We start from the raw sequence: 17,866 nt of genomic DNA, 5'->3' as shown, positions 1-17,866 counted from the left end.
ATTGACCCTCTCATTCTCATCCTTCTTTGCTCCTTTCTAATTTTCTCTTTTTCTTTCTTTCTTTATATGCTATATGTCAAATCAAATTAAACCTTATAAGACGTAAAGAAAAAGTCTTTGTCTCTTAACAAATGAAGACTATAACAAATTTCAATTTAATCTGTTTGCATAATATGATTATATTGTGACTGCTATGAACAGTAAATGTACAGATTATATCAACCTACTTATATCAACCTAATTATATCAAATTAACATTTGCTGTGCTGATATAGTTTTATTATAATATTACTAAGATTGTAACTTTTGATTTGTATTCTCAGTAGATAAAAACTTAGGTATAAGTTTCTTTAGTAATTTAATAGATGACTATCTCTAATACTATCTTGGCATGAAAAAGAAGTAAATTACTTTTCTACATTATTATAATAAGAAGAGATTTTCCCTCTAAACTAATGTTGTTGGTAAAGTATAAAAGCCAATCTTTCATGGGAAGTGAACAAAGCTACTGTGGAATCAAGTAGTACATTAAAGGTAGGTTTACATAATTTTATCTATTTGTTCAATTTTTAAAGGTAAGCAGGAAATAAAACATTGTTGCTATAAACAACTTGGGTTATTAAACTAGTATATGTCTAAGAAAAGTAGACACATAGACAATACAATTTTGAATAGGTAAATAACAGTTACACAGGCAGCTGATTCTTTTATTTCTCTATTCTGACATACTTACTATTTTAAAAGACAAAATTTGTTGCAACATCAAAAGAAATAATGGAAACACACCCGACCTATATATGAATAGATACATAATACAACTTTTTATATTCAAATTACTTTACAGGACTGGAGCCATGGCTCAGAAATAAAGAGTACTTTCTGCTCTTCCTAAATACTGGGGCTCACTTTCAAGCACTCTGATGGAAGGCACACCACCATCTGTAACTGCAGTTTAGGGAATCTGATGTCTTCTGCTGGTCTGTACAGACATCTATATACATGATACCCATATATGCAGACTGGCAAAACACTCATACATGTAAAATAAATAGTAAGATATTTGTAAAAAAATTCTAAAAATAAAGTTATATGCATTATTGGGCAGATATAATATATCCATACTTGTAAAAACTGTAATTTTATGTCAGGTTGAAAACATCTATCACCTCAGTTGCTTAAAACGTCAATATTTTGAAGAAAGAAATTGAAAAAGCTATCAGAAGATGGAAAGATCTCCCATACTCTTGGATCAGGAGGATTAACATAGTTAAAATGGCCATCTTACCCAAAACAATCTACAGATTTAATGCAGTTACCATCAAAATGCCAACACAATTCCTTACAGACCTTGAAAGATCAATTAAATTCATTTGGACAAACAAACCCTGGGACAGCTAAGACTATCCCACACAATAAAAGATCTTCTGGAGATATTTCCATTCCTGATCTCAAGATGTACTATAAAGCAACAGTAATTTTTAAAATGGCATGGTACTGACCTAGAAACAGACAAGTGGATCAATGGAATCGAATCAAAGACCCAGAAATAAATCCACACCAAAACCATACATAGAAAAAAGATAGTATCTTCAACAAATGCTGCTGGTCTAACTTGATTTCTACTTGTAGGAAAATGCAAATAGATCATTATTTATCACCTTGCACAAAACTAAAGTCCAAGAGGATTAAAGATTTTAATATAAAACCCAACACATGAAATCCATTAGAAGAAAAAGTGGGGAAGAGCCTTGAGCTAATTGAAACAGGAGAAAACATCCTGAATAGAACACCAACAGTACAGTCTCTAAGATCAACAATTAATGAATGGGACCTTATGAAACTGAAAAAAATCTTCAGTAACAAAGAAAACTGTCAACATAACAAAACAACAGCCTACGTACTGGGAAAAGATCTTCACCAACCCTATATCTAACAAAGGGCTAATATCCAAAATATATAAAGAACTCAAGAAATTAAACACCACCAAACCAAATAACTCAATTGAAACATGGGGTACAGAGATGAACAAAGAGTTCTCAATAAAAGCACATCAAATGGATGAGAATCACTTAAAGAACAGTTCAGCATCCTCAGCCATCAGAAAAATGCAAATCAGAACAACTCTGGGATTCCATCTTACTGCTATCAGAATGGTTAAGATCACAAACTCATGTGACGGCACATGATGGGGAGGATGTGGAGAAGGAGGAATGTTTCTCCATTGCTGGTAGGAGTACAAACATTTTGGAAATCATTCTGGTGCTTTCTCAGAAAATTGGGAACAGTTCTGCCTCAGAATCCAGCTATATTACTTCTGGGCATGTTCCCACAAGGGGCTCCAACATACAACAAGGACACTTGCTCAACTATGCTCATAGCAGTGCTATTGATAATAGCCAGAAACTGGAAATGACCTCAACTGAAGAATGGACAAAGAGACAGTGGCATACCTGCACACTAGAATACTATTATTCAGATATGAAAAACAAGGGCATCACAAAATTTACAGACAAATAGATGGAGCTGGAAAATATTATTCTGAGTGAAGTAACCCAGGCGCAGAAGGACAGGCATGGTATATACTCACTTATATGTAGATATTAGTCATATAATACAGGATGACCATATTACAATCCACAGACCTAAAGAAGCAAAATTACAAGGAGGATTCTAGGGAGGGTGCTTAATTCTCATTCAGAAAGGCAAATAGAATAGATAGTGGAAACGGGTGAAGAGAGGGAACAAGATGGAACCTACCACAGAGGCTCTCTGAAAGACTCCACCCAGCAGGAGATCTAAGCAGAAGCTGAGTGTCACAGCCAAACCTTGTGCAGATGGCACAGAGTCTTATGGATGAATGGAAGGACAGAAGGTCCAGCAGGGGACAGGAACTCCAAGAAGACCAACAGAGCCAATACATTTGGTCCCAGGGGGCCAGTGGACACTAGTGCACCAAACAAGGACCATGCATGGAGATGACCTAGGCCCCCTATTCATCTTTAACCAATAGGCAGCTTAGCCTCCATAGAGGTCCCCTAGTTAGGGGAGCAGGGCCTGTCCCTACTATGGACTCTGTTGCCTGCTCTTTGGCCACTTCTCCCTGATGGTGTGCCTTTACCAGGCCACAAGGAAAAAAAGATTCAGGCATTCCTGATGAGACTTGATAGGCTGGGATCAGTTGACAAGGGAGGAGGGCTCTCCCTCTATGAGGACTAGGGGAGGGGAGGGGCTTAGTGGAGAAGAAGGAGGGAAGGAGAGTGGGTGCTGGAGGAGATGAGGGAAGGGGCTTAGATTGGGATGTAAAGTGCATACATTAAAAATAAATTAATTTTTAATATTAAGAGGAAGATCCATTGGAGATGAGGGCAGGGAAGGAAGGGAGGCCACAGTAGTCTGTTATGAACTGGAGGTGAAACTAGGGAGTTGCATTTGAAGGAAGGAATAGAGACTTATATACCTTTGTTGGCCTATGGGATTCCCCAGCCAGCAGAGCAGATAGCTTACCAGGGAATGCCTGCAGTTGTTGGGGTCTGAGACAATGAAATGAGTGAAAGGATATGGAAGGAAGTCTATGTGATCTTCAGGAGATAGGGCCAGAGAGGATGAGGATGTCATAAGTGGTTTCATAGAGAGCTGCGGATGAGACTAGAAAATTGGATTTGGAGGAAAAGAAAAGTAATGAATGTAAAAACTTTCAAAATTTGACTTTTGTTCATCGAAAATAAAACAGTATAGTAATGTCATATGTTTACATAAACTTATATAAAAATAACATAGTAATGTTATCTGTCATCTATACACCAATATCCCCTTAGTAAATAAGTTAATAGTACAATCTGGAGTTTAAGCTTGCTCAGGAAATCGTGATGTGTGCTATCTATTTCTGGCATCTTAATGAGCCTAGGCAAAGGAAGAATAAGGTATAGCCAGTTGCTTGAGATTATAAAGGACAGGTATAGGTGTGGCAGGCGATCTGGAGTTTTGTTGCTTTGAACAACACACAGCTTTCATGATTTACCTTTTCAAAACACTTCAAGGGGCAGAAACAAATTAGTAACATGCAACAATCTGGCTGAATTGCAGGCACTGCAGACTGCTAATGTTCACCTGTTCATAGCCTTTAGGAAATGTGGGGTTTGTTTGGAATCATTCTGAATATCACTTGACCTCTGCTTGGCTCTTCCCCACAGAGAACCTAGTCTGCATGAAGAAGGTCTTCTTCCTCTGATAGCCAAACCTCCAGAGCCCATGATGCAGGGTCTCTTCTGCAAAGTGTGGATGTAAGCATTTAGGCCTTACCCAGGCCTGGAAATAAGGAGAGACAAATTCTACTTTTGTAGAACCATGACAGAAAAAGAGACCTTGATCTTCCTTCAAAAGCCACAGCTTGCCCTTATGCTCCCCACCACATGGGCGAATGGTCTAACATGGAAAGCAAGCTCCCAATTAACAGCTTTCTTTTTAAAGAGTTGCCTTGGTCACAGGGTCTCCTCACAGCAATGGAGGGGTGACTAAGACAATATCCCCTCCCACCTCTTCATCTTGTACAAGAGACTCAGAATGCCTCATAACTGTCCTCTATTCCCATATGTTTCCACAGAGGGAGAAAGAAGAAGCTGCGGAGCAAGTGAACGGATGACCAATAACAGTGTTTGGAGAGGACAAAACAAAATGAGTGAAAGTAATTTCTCCTCTTATAGTGACATATAAAAATCTGCCTACTCTTTCCTTCAGAGAATACGATAAAGTCTCTAGAATAGTCGGAAAATACAGTACAATGGTCTAGAAAATAACAAAGAGAAGAAAGTGGATCAAATGCATGATAAAATAAATCATTCCATTTTTTTGAGTCTTAACTGTGAAGTTTATTCACAAGTCATGGATGCCATCACAAGGATGGCGGCGTGATTATTAAATCGTAGGCTTAATGCAATGCACGCATTTAGTATTAAACTCGGTAGCAATGCAAAGTAATTAAATGATACATAGAGACTGCATGTTAATGGTTGGAAACTAATGAGTAAATTAGATAAAATACCTCAGGGGGACGAATTTATCATCTTGTGGAGGGGACTAAGACACACAAGTTTAAAGGTGCCATGGAATACAGGCAGAATTAAAAGTGCAACTTCCCAGAAATATGTTCCATGTCCAAAAGCCACAATAAGAGTGGATCATAACCAACAGATATGGAAGTTGTAAACACAACAGAAATGGCAAGATACACGGCTAGAACTTTTTGGAAAACCATGGTTGCCCCTAACATAAATGCTTATATAAATTTAGCCTATTTTAAAACAAAAACTGAAGAGAGAGATAAATTACAGAGAGAGAGAGAGAGAGAGAGAGAGAGAGAGAGAGAGAGCGAAAGAGAGAGAGAGAGAGAGAGAGAGAGAGAGAGAGAGAGAGAGAGAGAGAGAGAGAGAGAGAGACAGAGAGAGACAGAGAGAGACAGAGAGAGACAGAGAGAGAAAGACAGAATAAATTAGAATGTTAGCTATGGTTTGAAATGTGAAACTATATCATAAAACTTCACTATGCTGTTCTTGCCCTGGGCAGAAAGCCACAACCCATAGTGTGGGAAGTATCCTGGCATATTTCCATATTGCATTTTTGAACTCAGTGAGCATCTAAGTAGATATGGTTTCTGAAGCAATAAAATAACTTGAGGTAGGTGTTTTTCTTCTCTATTTTCAGAAACTTCAAATACCCTTTCTGAATTTTTTCTTCAGACTTTTGAAAGAGAATAAAATTACAAAGAATATTTTTTAAAAATCAGCAATATCTAAATTTCAATAATATATACCAATCATTACCATTTAAAGATATTTTCTTTAAAAGTTTTTTGTGAATGTACATGCATGTTATATATATGTATGTGTATATATATGTGTGTGTGTGTGTATGCATGTATTAACATATTTGTATGTGCCATACATTTGTGTTCTTTTTGCATTCCTGGGTATCAGATTCTTGGACTTTTCCTATGCTATGCAAGCACTCCGTTACAGAGTATCTTCAAACCCTTGGATTGTGCTGTCTATGCTGGCTGGAGCTGCTGTATAGCCAGGGGTGGCCTCTAAATCATCATCCTCAGAAGCTTTCTCATAATCATGCATAAACAAAAGAGATTGTAGCATTGTATCATTCATAAGGCATTAGAAATTCAAAGGTACTTTTCCATCTCCTATCGTTCAGTATATGTAGACTACTTACATATCTAGATATAATCTGGCATATTACTTTGAACTATGTTGGTTTGGGATGGTTATGTGCTCTTACAAACCCAGGTTAACTAGATAAAAAAATGCTGAGTTATAATTATTTTATTGAGTCACTTGAACAAAGACAGTGAAGTGCAGCATGCAGCTGTTTTTGCAGGGTCTGCGACTACAGGTCATGCATATGTGGAATGGCACATGGAGTAAAGGAAGCAGAGGAGAGCCAAGCTAGTGGATGACTGAAAGAACGGGGGTATTTCTATAAAATAATAACATGAAAGGAAGTTAAAGTAGCATACAAAGCCTGTATCTCATAAAAGTGTGACCCTAACCCTAAGGGAAATTCTTAGACTCAGGGAGGCATGGGCAACTAGCTACTGAGTTCTATAATGTTTCATTTATGTGGCTGGGGAGGTAGCTCCATGGTTAAGAATACTAGCTGCTCTTCCAGAGGACCAGAGGTGATTGCCGGAATCTACATGTTGGCTCACAACCATTTTGAACTTCAGTTGCATGGAATCTACCACTATCTTTTGGTCTTAGTGGAAGCAGGCTATGTATGTGGTGCACAGACATACATGAAGACAAAAACACTGATATATATATATGAAAAATTAAATATACTTTTTATTAATATTTTAAGATGTACTTAATAATATTGTCAAAATAACATTGTGAAAAATTTTAAATAGAGTTTTAACATTTTTCAATTGTCTAATTTAAAATTGACAGAACTTTCTCTAAGTAGATGTAAAAAATATACAATATTTTATTCCTTTGGTTTTTCTTTGCCATTTTCTTTTCATTGCACACAAAGTAATAAATGAAAATGGCCATCTAGAGACAAAAGTGAAGTTTTTCAACCAACAAATATGTTCCCTAAATTGAAGGATATAGCTATAAAATTTCTAGGTAGAAAAACTGAGCTGTCACCTTCAGAAGATCTGAACACTTTATTGACTTTCCAACTGTGTGTATTATTCCTATACAATTCAGAAAGTTTTTCTCTCCTTGAGGAAAGGAAAAACGATATGACGCTGAAATTAAAGAAAGCACCAGTTTGAGATTCTTGTAGCAGCTTTTGTTTTCTATAAAAGTGTTTGATGAACTAGTACACATCAGGTTTTCACTAAAGATACTTATCACTACCAATAGGGATCAAGATGAAATACTCTTCTCTAAACATCTCCACACATAAGAAGATTTGGTTGCTAAAAAAGACATGGTAGGAAACTGGATGTGATGGTGCATGCCTTTAATGCCAACCCTTGAGAGGCAGAGGCAGAGGCAGAGGCAGAGGCAGAGGCAGAGGCAGAGGCATCTCTGTGAGTTTGGGGCCAGCCTTGTCTACAAAGCAAGTCTAGAACATCCAAGGCTATACATATAAACTGTCTCAACCCCCACCCACCCTCAAAAAAAAAAAAAAAAAAAAAAGATGCTGTGAGAACTGTATAGTCCTTAGATGGATTGCTTTGTATTGCAAGTTTTACATTTAGTTACCTGTTATAACTATAGGAATTGTAAATATGCTAAAGATACTTAAGATTTGGGTTTTTTTTCACATACCATGGACTTCCTTCCCAGGAGCTATGAATAATATATGAGCAAACCTGGTATCCTTTTTTCTACCACTGTCACACTTAAAAATTGGCTAAAATAAGAATGACATTCTTTTTAAATTTTATTTATTTATTCATTTTACATCCCTCCTCTCTTCCCAACCCCACCCTACTTCTCCCTCCATCCTACCCTACCCCTATTCTTGAGAAAAGGGGATCCGCCCTACCTACCCACCCCAGCTCATCAAGTATCATTAGGACTGAGTTTATCCTCTTTCACTGTGTCCTAGAAAGGCAGTCCTATTAAAGGGAAGTGATCAAAAATCAGGCAACAGAGTCCATGTCAGAGACAGTCCCCACTACCCTTACTAGTGGACCCACATGAAGCGTGAGCCGCCTATATGCTACGTCTATGTAGAGAACCTAGGTCCAGTCCGGTCTTGGTTGGTGCTTCACACTCAACAGGCCCCTTTGGACCCTCGTTAGTTGGCTCTGTTGGTCTTCTTGTAGAGATCCTATCATATCTAGGTCCTTTTATCCTTCCTCACACTTTTTCATAAGACTCCCTGTGCTTTGTACAAGACCACAACATAAATCCAGATATACTAAATCTATTAGAAGTTAAAGTAGAGTGAAAGCCTTGAATTCATTAGCAGAGGAAATAAAGTTGTGAACAGACTACGAACAGCTCAGGCTCTAAGATCAACAATTAATAATTGAGACCCCGTGAAACTGAAAAGACTCTTTAAGGCAAAGGATACAGTCAATAAAATGAAAAGGCAGTCTACAAATTGAGAACAGATCTTTACCAATCCTACATTCAACAAAGGGCTAATATCCAAAATAAATATAGAACTCAAAAAAGTAAACACCAACAAACAAAAATCGGCCACAGAGCTAGACAGAAAATTGTCAACAAAGGAATATTGAATGGCTAAGAAACACTTAAAGAAATGCTCATCTTCTTTATTCATCAGTGATATGCAAATCAAAATGATTCTGAGATTCCATCTTACATCTGTTAGAATGGCTAGGATCAAAAATTCAAGTGACATCACATGCTGACAAAGATATGGAGAAAGGGGAACACTTCTCCATTGCTGGTGAGAGTGCAAACTTTTACAACTACTTTCGAATTCAATCCTGTGCTTTCTCAGACAACTAGCTCTAACTCAAGACCCAGCTATACCACTCCTGGGCATATGACCAAAAGATGCTTCACCATACAACAAGGACATTTGCTCAACTATGTTCATTAGCAGCTTTATTTGTAATAGCTGGAACTGGAAACAACCTAGATATCACTCAAGTAAAGAATGGATAAAAAACTGTGGTAGTACATTTACACAATGGAATACTACTCTGCCATTAAAAACAAGGAAATCATGAAATTTTCAGACCGAGAAAAGATCATACTGAGTGAGTTAACCTAAACCCAGAAAGACACACATGGAACTTGCTCACTTGTAAGCAGATTTTAGCTACTTAGTACAGGACAAACATACTACAATGCACAGTCCCACAGAATATAAGTAGCAGTGAGGACTCAAGGGAGGATGCTTAGATCTCACTCTTAAGGAGAAATATAATAGACAGAGGTAGTGGTTGAAGAGAAGGAACAAGGTAGGACATGGAGTGTGGAGAGAAATAACAGTGCAGATCAGACCTAAGGAGAGCTGGAGTCGGAGGACAGAAGGACTGTAGGGAAAAGAGAAACTCTGGGTGGGGGCATCTCTGTGAGAAACTGGATGCCTCAGTCAGAATATGCCTCTGAGAAGATATGAGGAGGTCTATAGCTGAGACTTCTAGTAGCAGGGGCCATGGAGACTAAAAAGAACACCCCCTAACTAGACAAGACTCCTAACGGAGAGAGGAGAACACCAATCCACCTACAAAACTTTGATCCAAGACTTACCCTACTTACAAGACATGCAGGGAAAGGTAGAACAGATAGAGCAGAGATTGAGGGAATTCCCAACCAAAGCCTGGCCCAACTCAAGACCCACCCCATGGAAAAGAGCCAACCCTAGACATTATTAAAGAAACTCTGCTCTGACTATAAGAGTTGTCCTCTGAGAGGCTTCACCCAGAAGTGGTTCAGAAAAGAACAACATTCTTAATGGGTGTGTCTCATTGTAAAAATATGTTTTTCTATTCTTATGGGTTTTTTTTTTTTTCTTCATTGAACTCCTAACTAAACAACTAGGAGGAAATCTCTGCTGCTCGTTACTGTTTCATCCTAAAGTTCCCAGCCTTTTGTGGATTCTGTCTGTCTAGGGGCTTCAAACACCTCTTTCAACAGATGCCTTGTCCAGTACAGGGAGACACACATACTACACATCCTTCTGGAACTGAAACTACTTCATAGTACAAGAAACTACTCCCGGATAAACTTTTTCCATTTGTATTTCTTCACAATTCATCTTAACAGCAGCAAACACCCCTCATAGAGTGTTCGCAGCATCCCTGCCCAGTGGTACCTTGCCCTCAATAACCTGTACTGTCCCTTTCACATCAATTCTACTTTGAACATGCTACTTTTTCCTCAAATTTCAGTTACTCGTCACTTCTAAAACTCCTATAATTTTTGTTTCAAAATATTACTAATACCTAAAAGGCCTTTGATTCACTCACTTGGAATTGTGAATAAATCCTTATTCAGCTGTTTTCAAATGGAACTTTAGTCATCGTATTTTGTACTTGTTAATAATTAATAAATCGCTTTTTCTTAAAAGCCAATCCTCTAGTCAATATTAATTTTAAGTTCTTCACCATTATATATTTTGCTGGTTAAAGTACATATGAAGCAATAAAGCATAGAGAGTCATAATAGGGCACAAATGGTCAGACTTGAATGACCACAGCATGTCATCCTGAACAGGGGATGGTGGCTAGACAATAGCACAAGAGTGGACATAAACTATGGAGATTACAGAGAATACTTCTGAGTCAGGTTTGACAGCTACTAAGGTATCTAAATTGACAAATGTTTTACTCATTGGTATTTATATTTGTTTAATGAGTTATTGGGCAAATGGAAATACTATTTTTCTATACTTCCTTTATGACTTAACAGTTTTAGGTGTGCATCATATTAACTATAATTATTTCTTCTGCTTACTAAAGAAATAGGACAGAAATAAATAAAAGGATAGAAAAATCCAACTACAATCACAAATTCCGTAAGCACAAATAGACACAGAGATATGACTATATAAAAATAAAGGACAGTCCCTGAACTCCCATAGTTACCAGGTTTTCCAGCTGAGTTTACCAGCTACTCTGATTATTGGTCCCTGGTGCTATCTGCTTAAAATTAAATAGTACTATGGGATGCTACAGCCACTTGAATTTCTTATTCTAGTGTCACAGGGAATCCTTCCACAGAAAGTCATCTGGGTTTGTGTTTAGGATGAGGAGGCAAACCAGAGCTCCTAGGGTGTTCAGACTTTTGCCCAGCAGTAGTGGAACACTGACAGAATAAACCAAGGCAGAGATTACAGGGATGATAAAAATGACCCAAAATAAGTCTTTCATTATATTTTAGCCAAGGAGCACTTTGAACTCGGTCACTCTGATGAGTCACTGTTTTGCCTCTTCTTCCCTCCACGTGCACCTCCAGGAGCAAGCATCATCTCCCTGTAGTAGCCCCAAATCTTCTATTGTAGGGTCCTTGATCTCCAGAACATCCCTCTTTGGTTTAAAATGGACTACCTTTATCAAAGCTAGGTTTATTCTTTTCAAGCTTCTGCCTTGCAGCTCTCGTGGCTCATTATAACAAAATAGCTGGAATGAAATGCTGGAATTTTAACATGACTGGGCTTTACAGTTTTATTAGGCAGGCTGACGCCACCGCCAGTAAGGGTGTATCAAGGTGCCAATCAAAGCTGCTGATTTTAACACTGTGTATTAAGAAAGACGCCAGATACGAGCCATCCCTAAAACTCAAGTACACGTGGCAAAAATAACATCTACTGTGATAAGTCCAAAGGTGACCCTGGAATGAGAAAATAGGAATTTACTTTCCATGGATACCCAAGACACCATAAACTGAATGAATGAAGAATGATGTAAACTATAAATAAATTAACTTTTTTGAAATGTTTTGACATGCATCTATATCTTTTGTTAGTAAGTCATACAGTTTACAATGTAAATTTAGAAAACAAATATTATATTATCCTATCAGTTTTTGAAATAGAAAAGTCAACCTAAAAAAAAAATCACACTTCCAAATATAATATTTAAAGACTTTAAACCATTTTCTACTGTTCTTCTTGGATTAAAGTCGACTGTTCTAGTAAATGGGTTTCTATGAACCAGTATGAGTAGCTTTTTCATCCCGTGCTGTATTTCTACACACTCTAGCAGTCTGCAGTGTACACAGTTATTGGTGAGCAAAGCATAGGTTAATTACATGTGACAGAGATGAGCCCCAATATTAAGTATACACTGTGAAATGCATGTGAATGTTCATGATTTAAACCAATGAACTGTGGCCTGAAAATGATGTCACAGGAAGCGCAGCAGTAAGTGGAAGGTTAAACCTACTTGCATCTCGGCTCATTAAACGCAGTTAAAGTGCAAATCCCCTCATTCTGACAGTAGTGATCACAAGGGTTCTCTTTCTGGTCACAGCGCTGACTTTTAAACCCCACAGAGCATCTGCAGAATTTTAGTAAAATACAACTGAATAAAGCGTCTGACTTTTTGCCATATATGCTTATTTATGTTATACATCAATATTAACATAAAATAAAAATCTTCCTGGGAATGCTTGCCTCACTCACATAAACACTGATCACATGTTCCTGTAACAAGTTGTCTAACTGGATGCTGATAGGACTGGTTTTTGGGCCTCATCCCCTTATACAGTTAAAACAAACCCCAACATATTAAACATATCAGTGAAATGGCTTTAGGTGGTCTGCTGTAGAAAATCAGCAAGATAAGAAGAGGACAATGTTAAATTCCAGATTTTCTAGGAACACCGAGAATCTCTTCTTTCTCTGGGTGTTTAGCAACCCAGCTGCACATATTGTACTCTAAAAGCACCAAGAGCTTAATTGGTTTATATCATGCCGTACTATAAACCTGCTAAAGACATCAAATTATTTTATATTTGAAAACATTGTCCAGGTTTTTTTTGAAAAGAATAGTTCCAAGTACTGAGGAATTCACACACACACACACACACACACACACACACAGACACACACACACACACACACACACACACACACACACACACACACACACACACACACACACACACACACAGACACACACACACACAGACACACACACACACACACACACACACACACACACACACACACACACGCACGATCTGTATGTTTAACAAAGCTTAATAAGGTCAGTAAAAACCACAGCAGTTTCCCCAGCATTTCTAAGTTGGTAGAAGTGTGAATGTTTGAAATGATGTGACGCTAAAGTCCTGCATGATGTATTCCTCATAGGATCAGTAACAAGCTGAGATTAGAAAGGAATTATGTAGCACATGAGCCAATGAGGGACAACTGACCAGAGATGGGCATGACACACTCACTTTAAAGGTATTGCCCCAAGGAAGGAAAACATTAGGATAGAGATTCTACCTACATGCTGTCCTGTCTTAAATTACCCACATTAGTAGATACTCACATGCACACAGGTACACTAGTCTCGGGGTCCAGTTGGCACGTGCCACCATTGTAACAGTATCCGTCACATAACTGACAGCTAGAGGCAAGCTTCCCATTCGTGCAGCTGCAACAAAGTAGGAAGAAACAGAAACAGTGTTACCTCAACTATTGCTGTTGAAGGCTGACAGGGAGTACTTGCAAACTAGAATGTGTATCATCTGAGAATACTCTACTATCTGCCTAAACCTAAGGATTTCTGGAAGTCAGATTACTAGAGGCAAACTCTTATTTATTAAAACAATAACAGGTTATTTAGGCACTCTGATGCTTTTCAACCCCTTAGCTTGATAAAAAAGCAGCTAGATGAATGTTTAGAGAAGGCCATTGTCCCTTATATGTTAGGAGGATATTATGGCTTTCCTTTTCAGCTAACTAGAACTTGGTAACAGCAGTGGGAGTTATAAGCCACACTACAGAAGTACCACAACACTCTGTTCTCACTGTACTATTTGCTAGTGAGAAATGTTAGGATTACAATTGTTTTACCTATGTATCCATATTCATATTATGAAGATAAATATTTCTATAGTTGTATGTGATTTATGTTGATGTGTGCAGTGATACTCAGGGATAGCCTTGGCTCTACTTCTGCAGAGTTTGGAAATGTCATGTGGCCCTATGGTCTTAGGTTTGGAAAGATGATTCAGAAGATAAAGGAATGGTGATGACCCAAGCAGATGACCAACACCTCCCAACCCAAAAATGGTCCTTTGGCCTCCATTTGAATCCTTTGGTATGATTATATCTCACACCTGTACATACATGCATACAAGTAAAAGTAATTGGAAATAATTAAGTTAGGACAAATGTTAAATACATATTAATTAAACTCAGTGCCAAATGTTGTTTTCTTTTTAGTCAGGGTGTTACTCTGTAGGCCAGACTGACCTAGAATTTCATGTTAAGTCCTCCTATGTTAAGTTGTTAAGTGCAGAACTTACAGATACATTTTTATTGTCAAAATGGAGCTAATCAGTGAAAATCTAATAGCACAGAAGTAATATGGGACCAATGTGTATTGAGAATCACACCTCAGAGGCTAATTACAGTCTGGGATGAGAATAAACACTATAGGCTTCAGGGAGAATGGATTTAAAAATACCGTTTTATGTTTTAAACAAACAGCTGTATTTCATGGAATAACCCTGCGGAAATGGAGAAAAAGTATATCTACGTTCACTATATTCTGGTGAGACAATCTGATGCCTTCCATGAAGAGCTGTGAGAAATCTGTATACATGCTATCTTAAAGCTGACTGTAATTCTGTGTTGGTGTTTGTCATCAACTAGTAACAAAATCAGTTGTTTCATAAGTTCAGACGTGACCATGATAATGAAGGCAGCTTGCAGTACAAGCGACCACTCTTAACTTCCCATGAGGAATGACTTTTGCAGAACGCCCCTTCCAAACTCTAGACATTACCTTGATAAATAAAGTCAGGATGCAGTATCATTAATTAGTCATTTTATATTCCTTAATGTAAAAGCTATTACAGAACGTCCCTTTTAGAGTGTTTCCTAATGACATTAAGATGGCTGAAAATGATAGGGTAGCAGCCCTGGTGTTCACAGTTGCTTTATTATGTGTATACCCACCTGTGTTCCTTCCTGTAGGTTGTATGGCTGCTGGAATTGCACTATCTATATATGATTTTGGTCAGTGTTAGAATTTGAAGACTGTTCTAAAGAGCCAATATTTCAAAATAGCTTCTCTTTTAAATATCAATACAGGTGGTGGATTATCTGTGTACGTTGTAAAATGGGGCTGTATAAACTCAGATACCATCATGGGATAGATGAAGGTGGTCTCACATTTCTCACATAATAGAGAACATTACATACTATACAGCTGATATGGACATTGTCTCTATAATACACATGCAAAGTGAGCCAAACACATAGTCAACAAATGCTGTTTTCTAAAATGTTAAGTGTTAAGGGCACTTGTTTTTCTTCTTGTCCATCTTTATTGAAAATCAAGACAGAAAATATTATAGGTTCCTACAAGGAAAGTTAGCTCACTATACATTGAATAATTTTTACATGAAATGATAAATACTTATTAAAATATTATTTAAAAGAGTAAACAATGCAAATTAATTTTTTAAATTCCTGGTTTCAACAGCTATAAAAACTTTTATGTTTTTCCCATTAATGTTTTATTTGAATTTGAAGATAGAAGTTTACAAATATTTTCATATGTGAAATAAATACAACTTAATGCCTTATGAAGAACAAGTTGTGTTTTTACTATATGTTATCTTATATATAAGCACAAATAATGCAAACAAATTCATGGACTATAGTTTAATAACTTCCAAAATGTTATTTACAAGTTACCTAGTAAATACAAAGAATTCTTAGGAAAATTTATATCAAAGGCATATTCTCCATGCTGTTCAACATAAGGTACAAATTTATCTTCAATAATATTTATTCAAGTCTCCAATAGAAAGACAATATGTAGTGATAATATGTATTAATGTTCATTTTAATAATGGAGTCTGTATACAGTTGATAGGCTATATATCAGAATTTCAACTGTACATGTTTATTTGAATTTTTATACTAATATGAAAAAAATAATTTTTATTCTTTTGTAATTTTGATTTAGATTTTATTTTTCACCTACAAAACAAGTTCTGACATCAACTCATGTTTCATTGTAATTCTAAGGTGAAAGTTATCAGAAATCAAATAGCAGGTTTTAGAATACCAAAGGCATTCACATTTCTGTGATCAAGTGTCATATAGCCCATCTGATAAAAAATTACTACCAGACATCTATTTATATAGTTAGACTGGGCATTGATTGTTACCAATTTTCACTTATTCCTTCATATACATTTCTGGAAAAATCATTTGAATATAGAATTCCAACATAGGTGGCAATAGCTTCTTCCAGTTATGTACATGCTTGCAAAAGTTTATTTTTCCCCCTTTTATGGGTAATATAGGGAAGGACTCCTACAATTGTTCCTCTCTTCCTTCCATAAGCTTTTTATATGATGGGAGCAAGGTGGGTGGTTGTATATATGTTCTCTCTGGAAAAACTGGGCAGGTAACTCAGTTTATAGCCTCAATTCTTGGTGTAAGTGGAAAGACTCATCAAAACTATTTTGTAGTCTGTTGTGAGAAGGATCAGAGGACATGAGGAGTGCAACTCAGTGCAGTGTACTAAAAAATATATGAAAGTGATCTTAATGAATTTTCTAAATAATGAGGGAGACAGGGCCATCTCTTATCACCAAACAAAGCTCCCAGAACTCCAACTAGGGTATAAGTAATTGAGTTGTTGTCCAAAACGGTCCCATGAAAATCCTCAAAGGATGCAGGCTGTTGCAAAGGCTATGGGTTGCTCTACAGAAATTGACATCAAGGCCCCATTACTGAAGATAATACCCACACATCTTATCAAACATGAAGATGTTGAGCTGGTGGCTTATTTTTTTTTTTTTATAGGAAGGTATACTGCAGACAACCAAAAGGTAACTGAAACACTGACCAAGCCACAAAACTTTTCATACACAAGTTGTCCTGCCTGCAAAATATACTATGACAACTGTGGCTCAAAGCTTGTGGTAGTAACCAAGCAATGTCTAATTTGACCTAAGGGTCATGCCATGAGATGCTATTCGAGCCTTTACTTCTTAAGTGACAAAGAACTGAAGACTAGCCCAGAGACCTAGGTTAAAACAAACTACTACTGATCAAATGAATGAGTAAGTAAGTAAGTAAGTAAGTAAGTAACATTTAAAAAGTAATCTGGGTATTAGTGGCTTTGGAGGCAGAGGCAGGGTTATCTCTAAATTCAATGCTAGCCTGTTATTCAGAGCAGTTTCCACACAGCCAATGCTACACAGAGAAATCATGTCTCTAAATAAATAAATAATGTAAAAAATAAATTAAAAATTAATGACAAAAGATGACTCCTCATCATATTCTGCTTTACTCATGGAACAGTGCCTGTCTTCCTCCTACAGCACATGGGGGCAAATAAAGAGACACCATAGCCAGATATTATGTAAACAGTGAGAGCTTGGAACACCCAGCTCTAAGTGAGATATCTTCATCAAACTTCTCCCCTCAGAGCTCAGAGAACCCTGTGGAAGAATGGAATAGAAATATTGTAAGATCCAGAAGGTGTAGAGGATACCAGAAGAACAAGGCCCTCTAAATCAAGTGAGCAAGGCTCATATGAACCCATAGAGACAAATGCAACAAGCACAGGACTTGCGTGAGTCTGAACCAAGGTCTACAGTATTTACATTATAGCTTTCAGTTTAGTACTCTTATGGGGTTTCTGAGTGTATGAACAAATGAGTCTTTGCTTGTGACTTCTCTCGGGGCTCTTTTCCTCCTGTTGGTTTGCATTGCTCAA

At 37.2% G+C, this 17,866-nt stretch overlaps 1 protein-coding gene across 1 annotated transcript in view; it reads right to left on the bottom strand.

Moving 5' to 3' along the window:
* Positions 1-17,866, bottom strand: part of Lrp1b (LDL receptor related protein 1B) — a 1,950,158-nt gene that overhangs the window by 21,651 nt on the left and 1,910,641 nt on the right. The window contains exon 86 of the mRNA XM_051166335.1: positions 13,445-13,549. Coding sequence (XP_051022292.1) covers positions 13,445-13,549 — 105 coding nt within the window. The remainder of the gene's footprint in view (positions 1-13,444; positions 13,550-17,866) is intronic.

The sequence above is a fragment of the Acomys russatus genome, chromosome 24 (assembly GCF_903995435.1).
Source record: "Acomys russatus chromosome 24, mAcoRus1.1, whole genome shotgun sequence".
Classification (NCBI taxonomy): domain Eukaryota; kingdom Metazoa; phylum Chordata; class Mammalia; order Rodentia; family Muridae; genus Acomys; species Acomys russatus.
The sequence above is the reverse complement of the archived record's forward strand: the minus strand, read 5'-3'. Positions and strand labels throughout refer to the sequence as shown.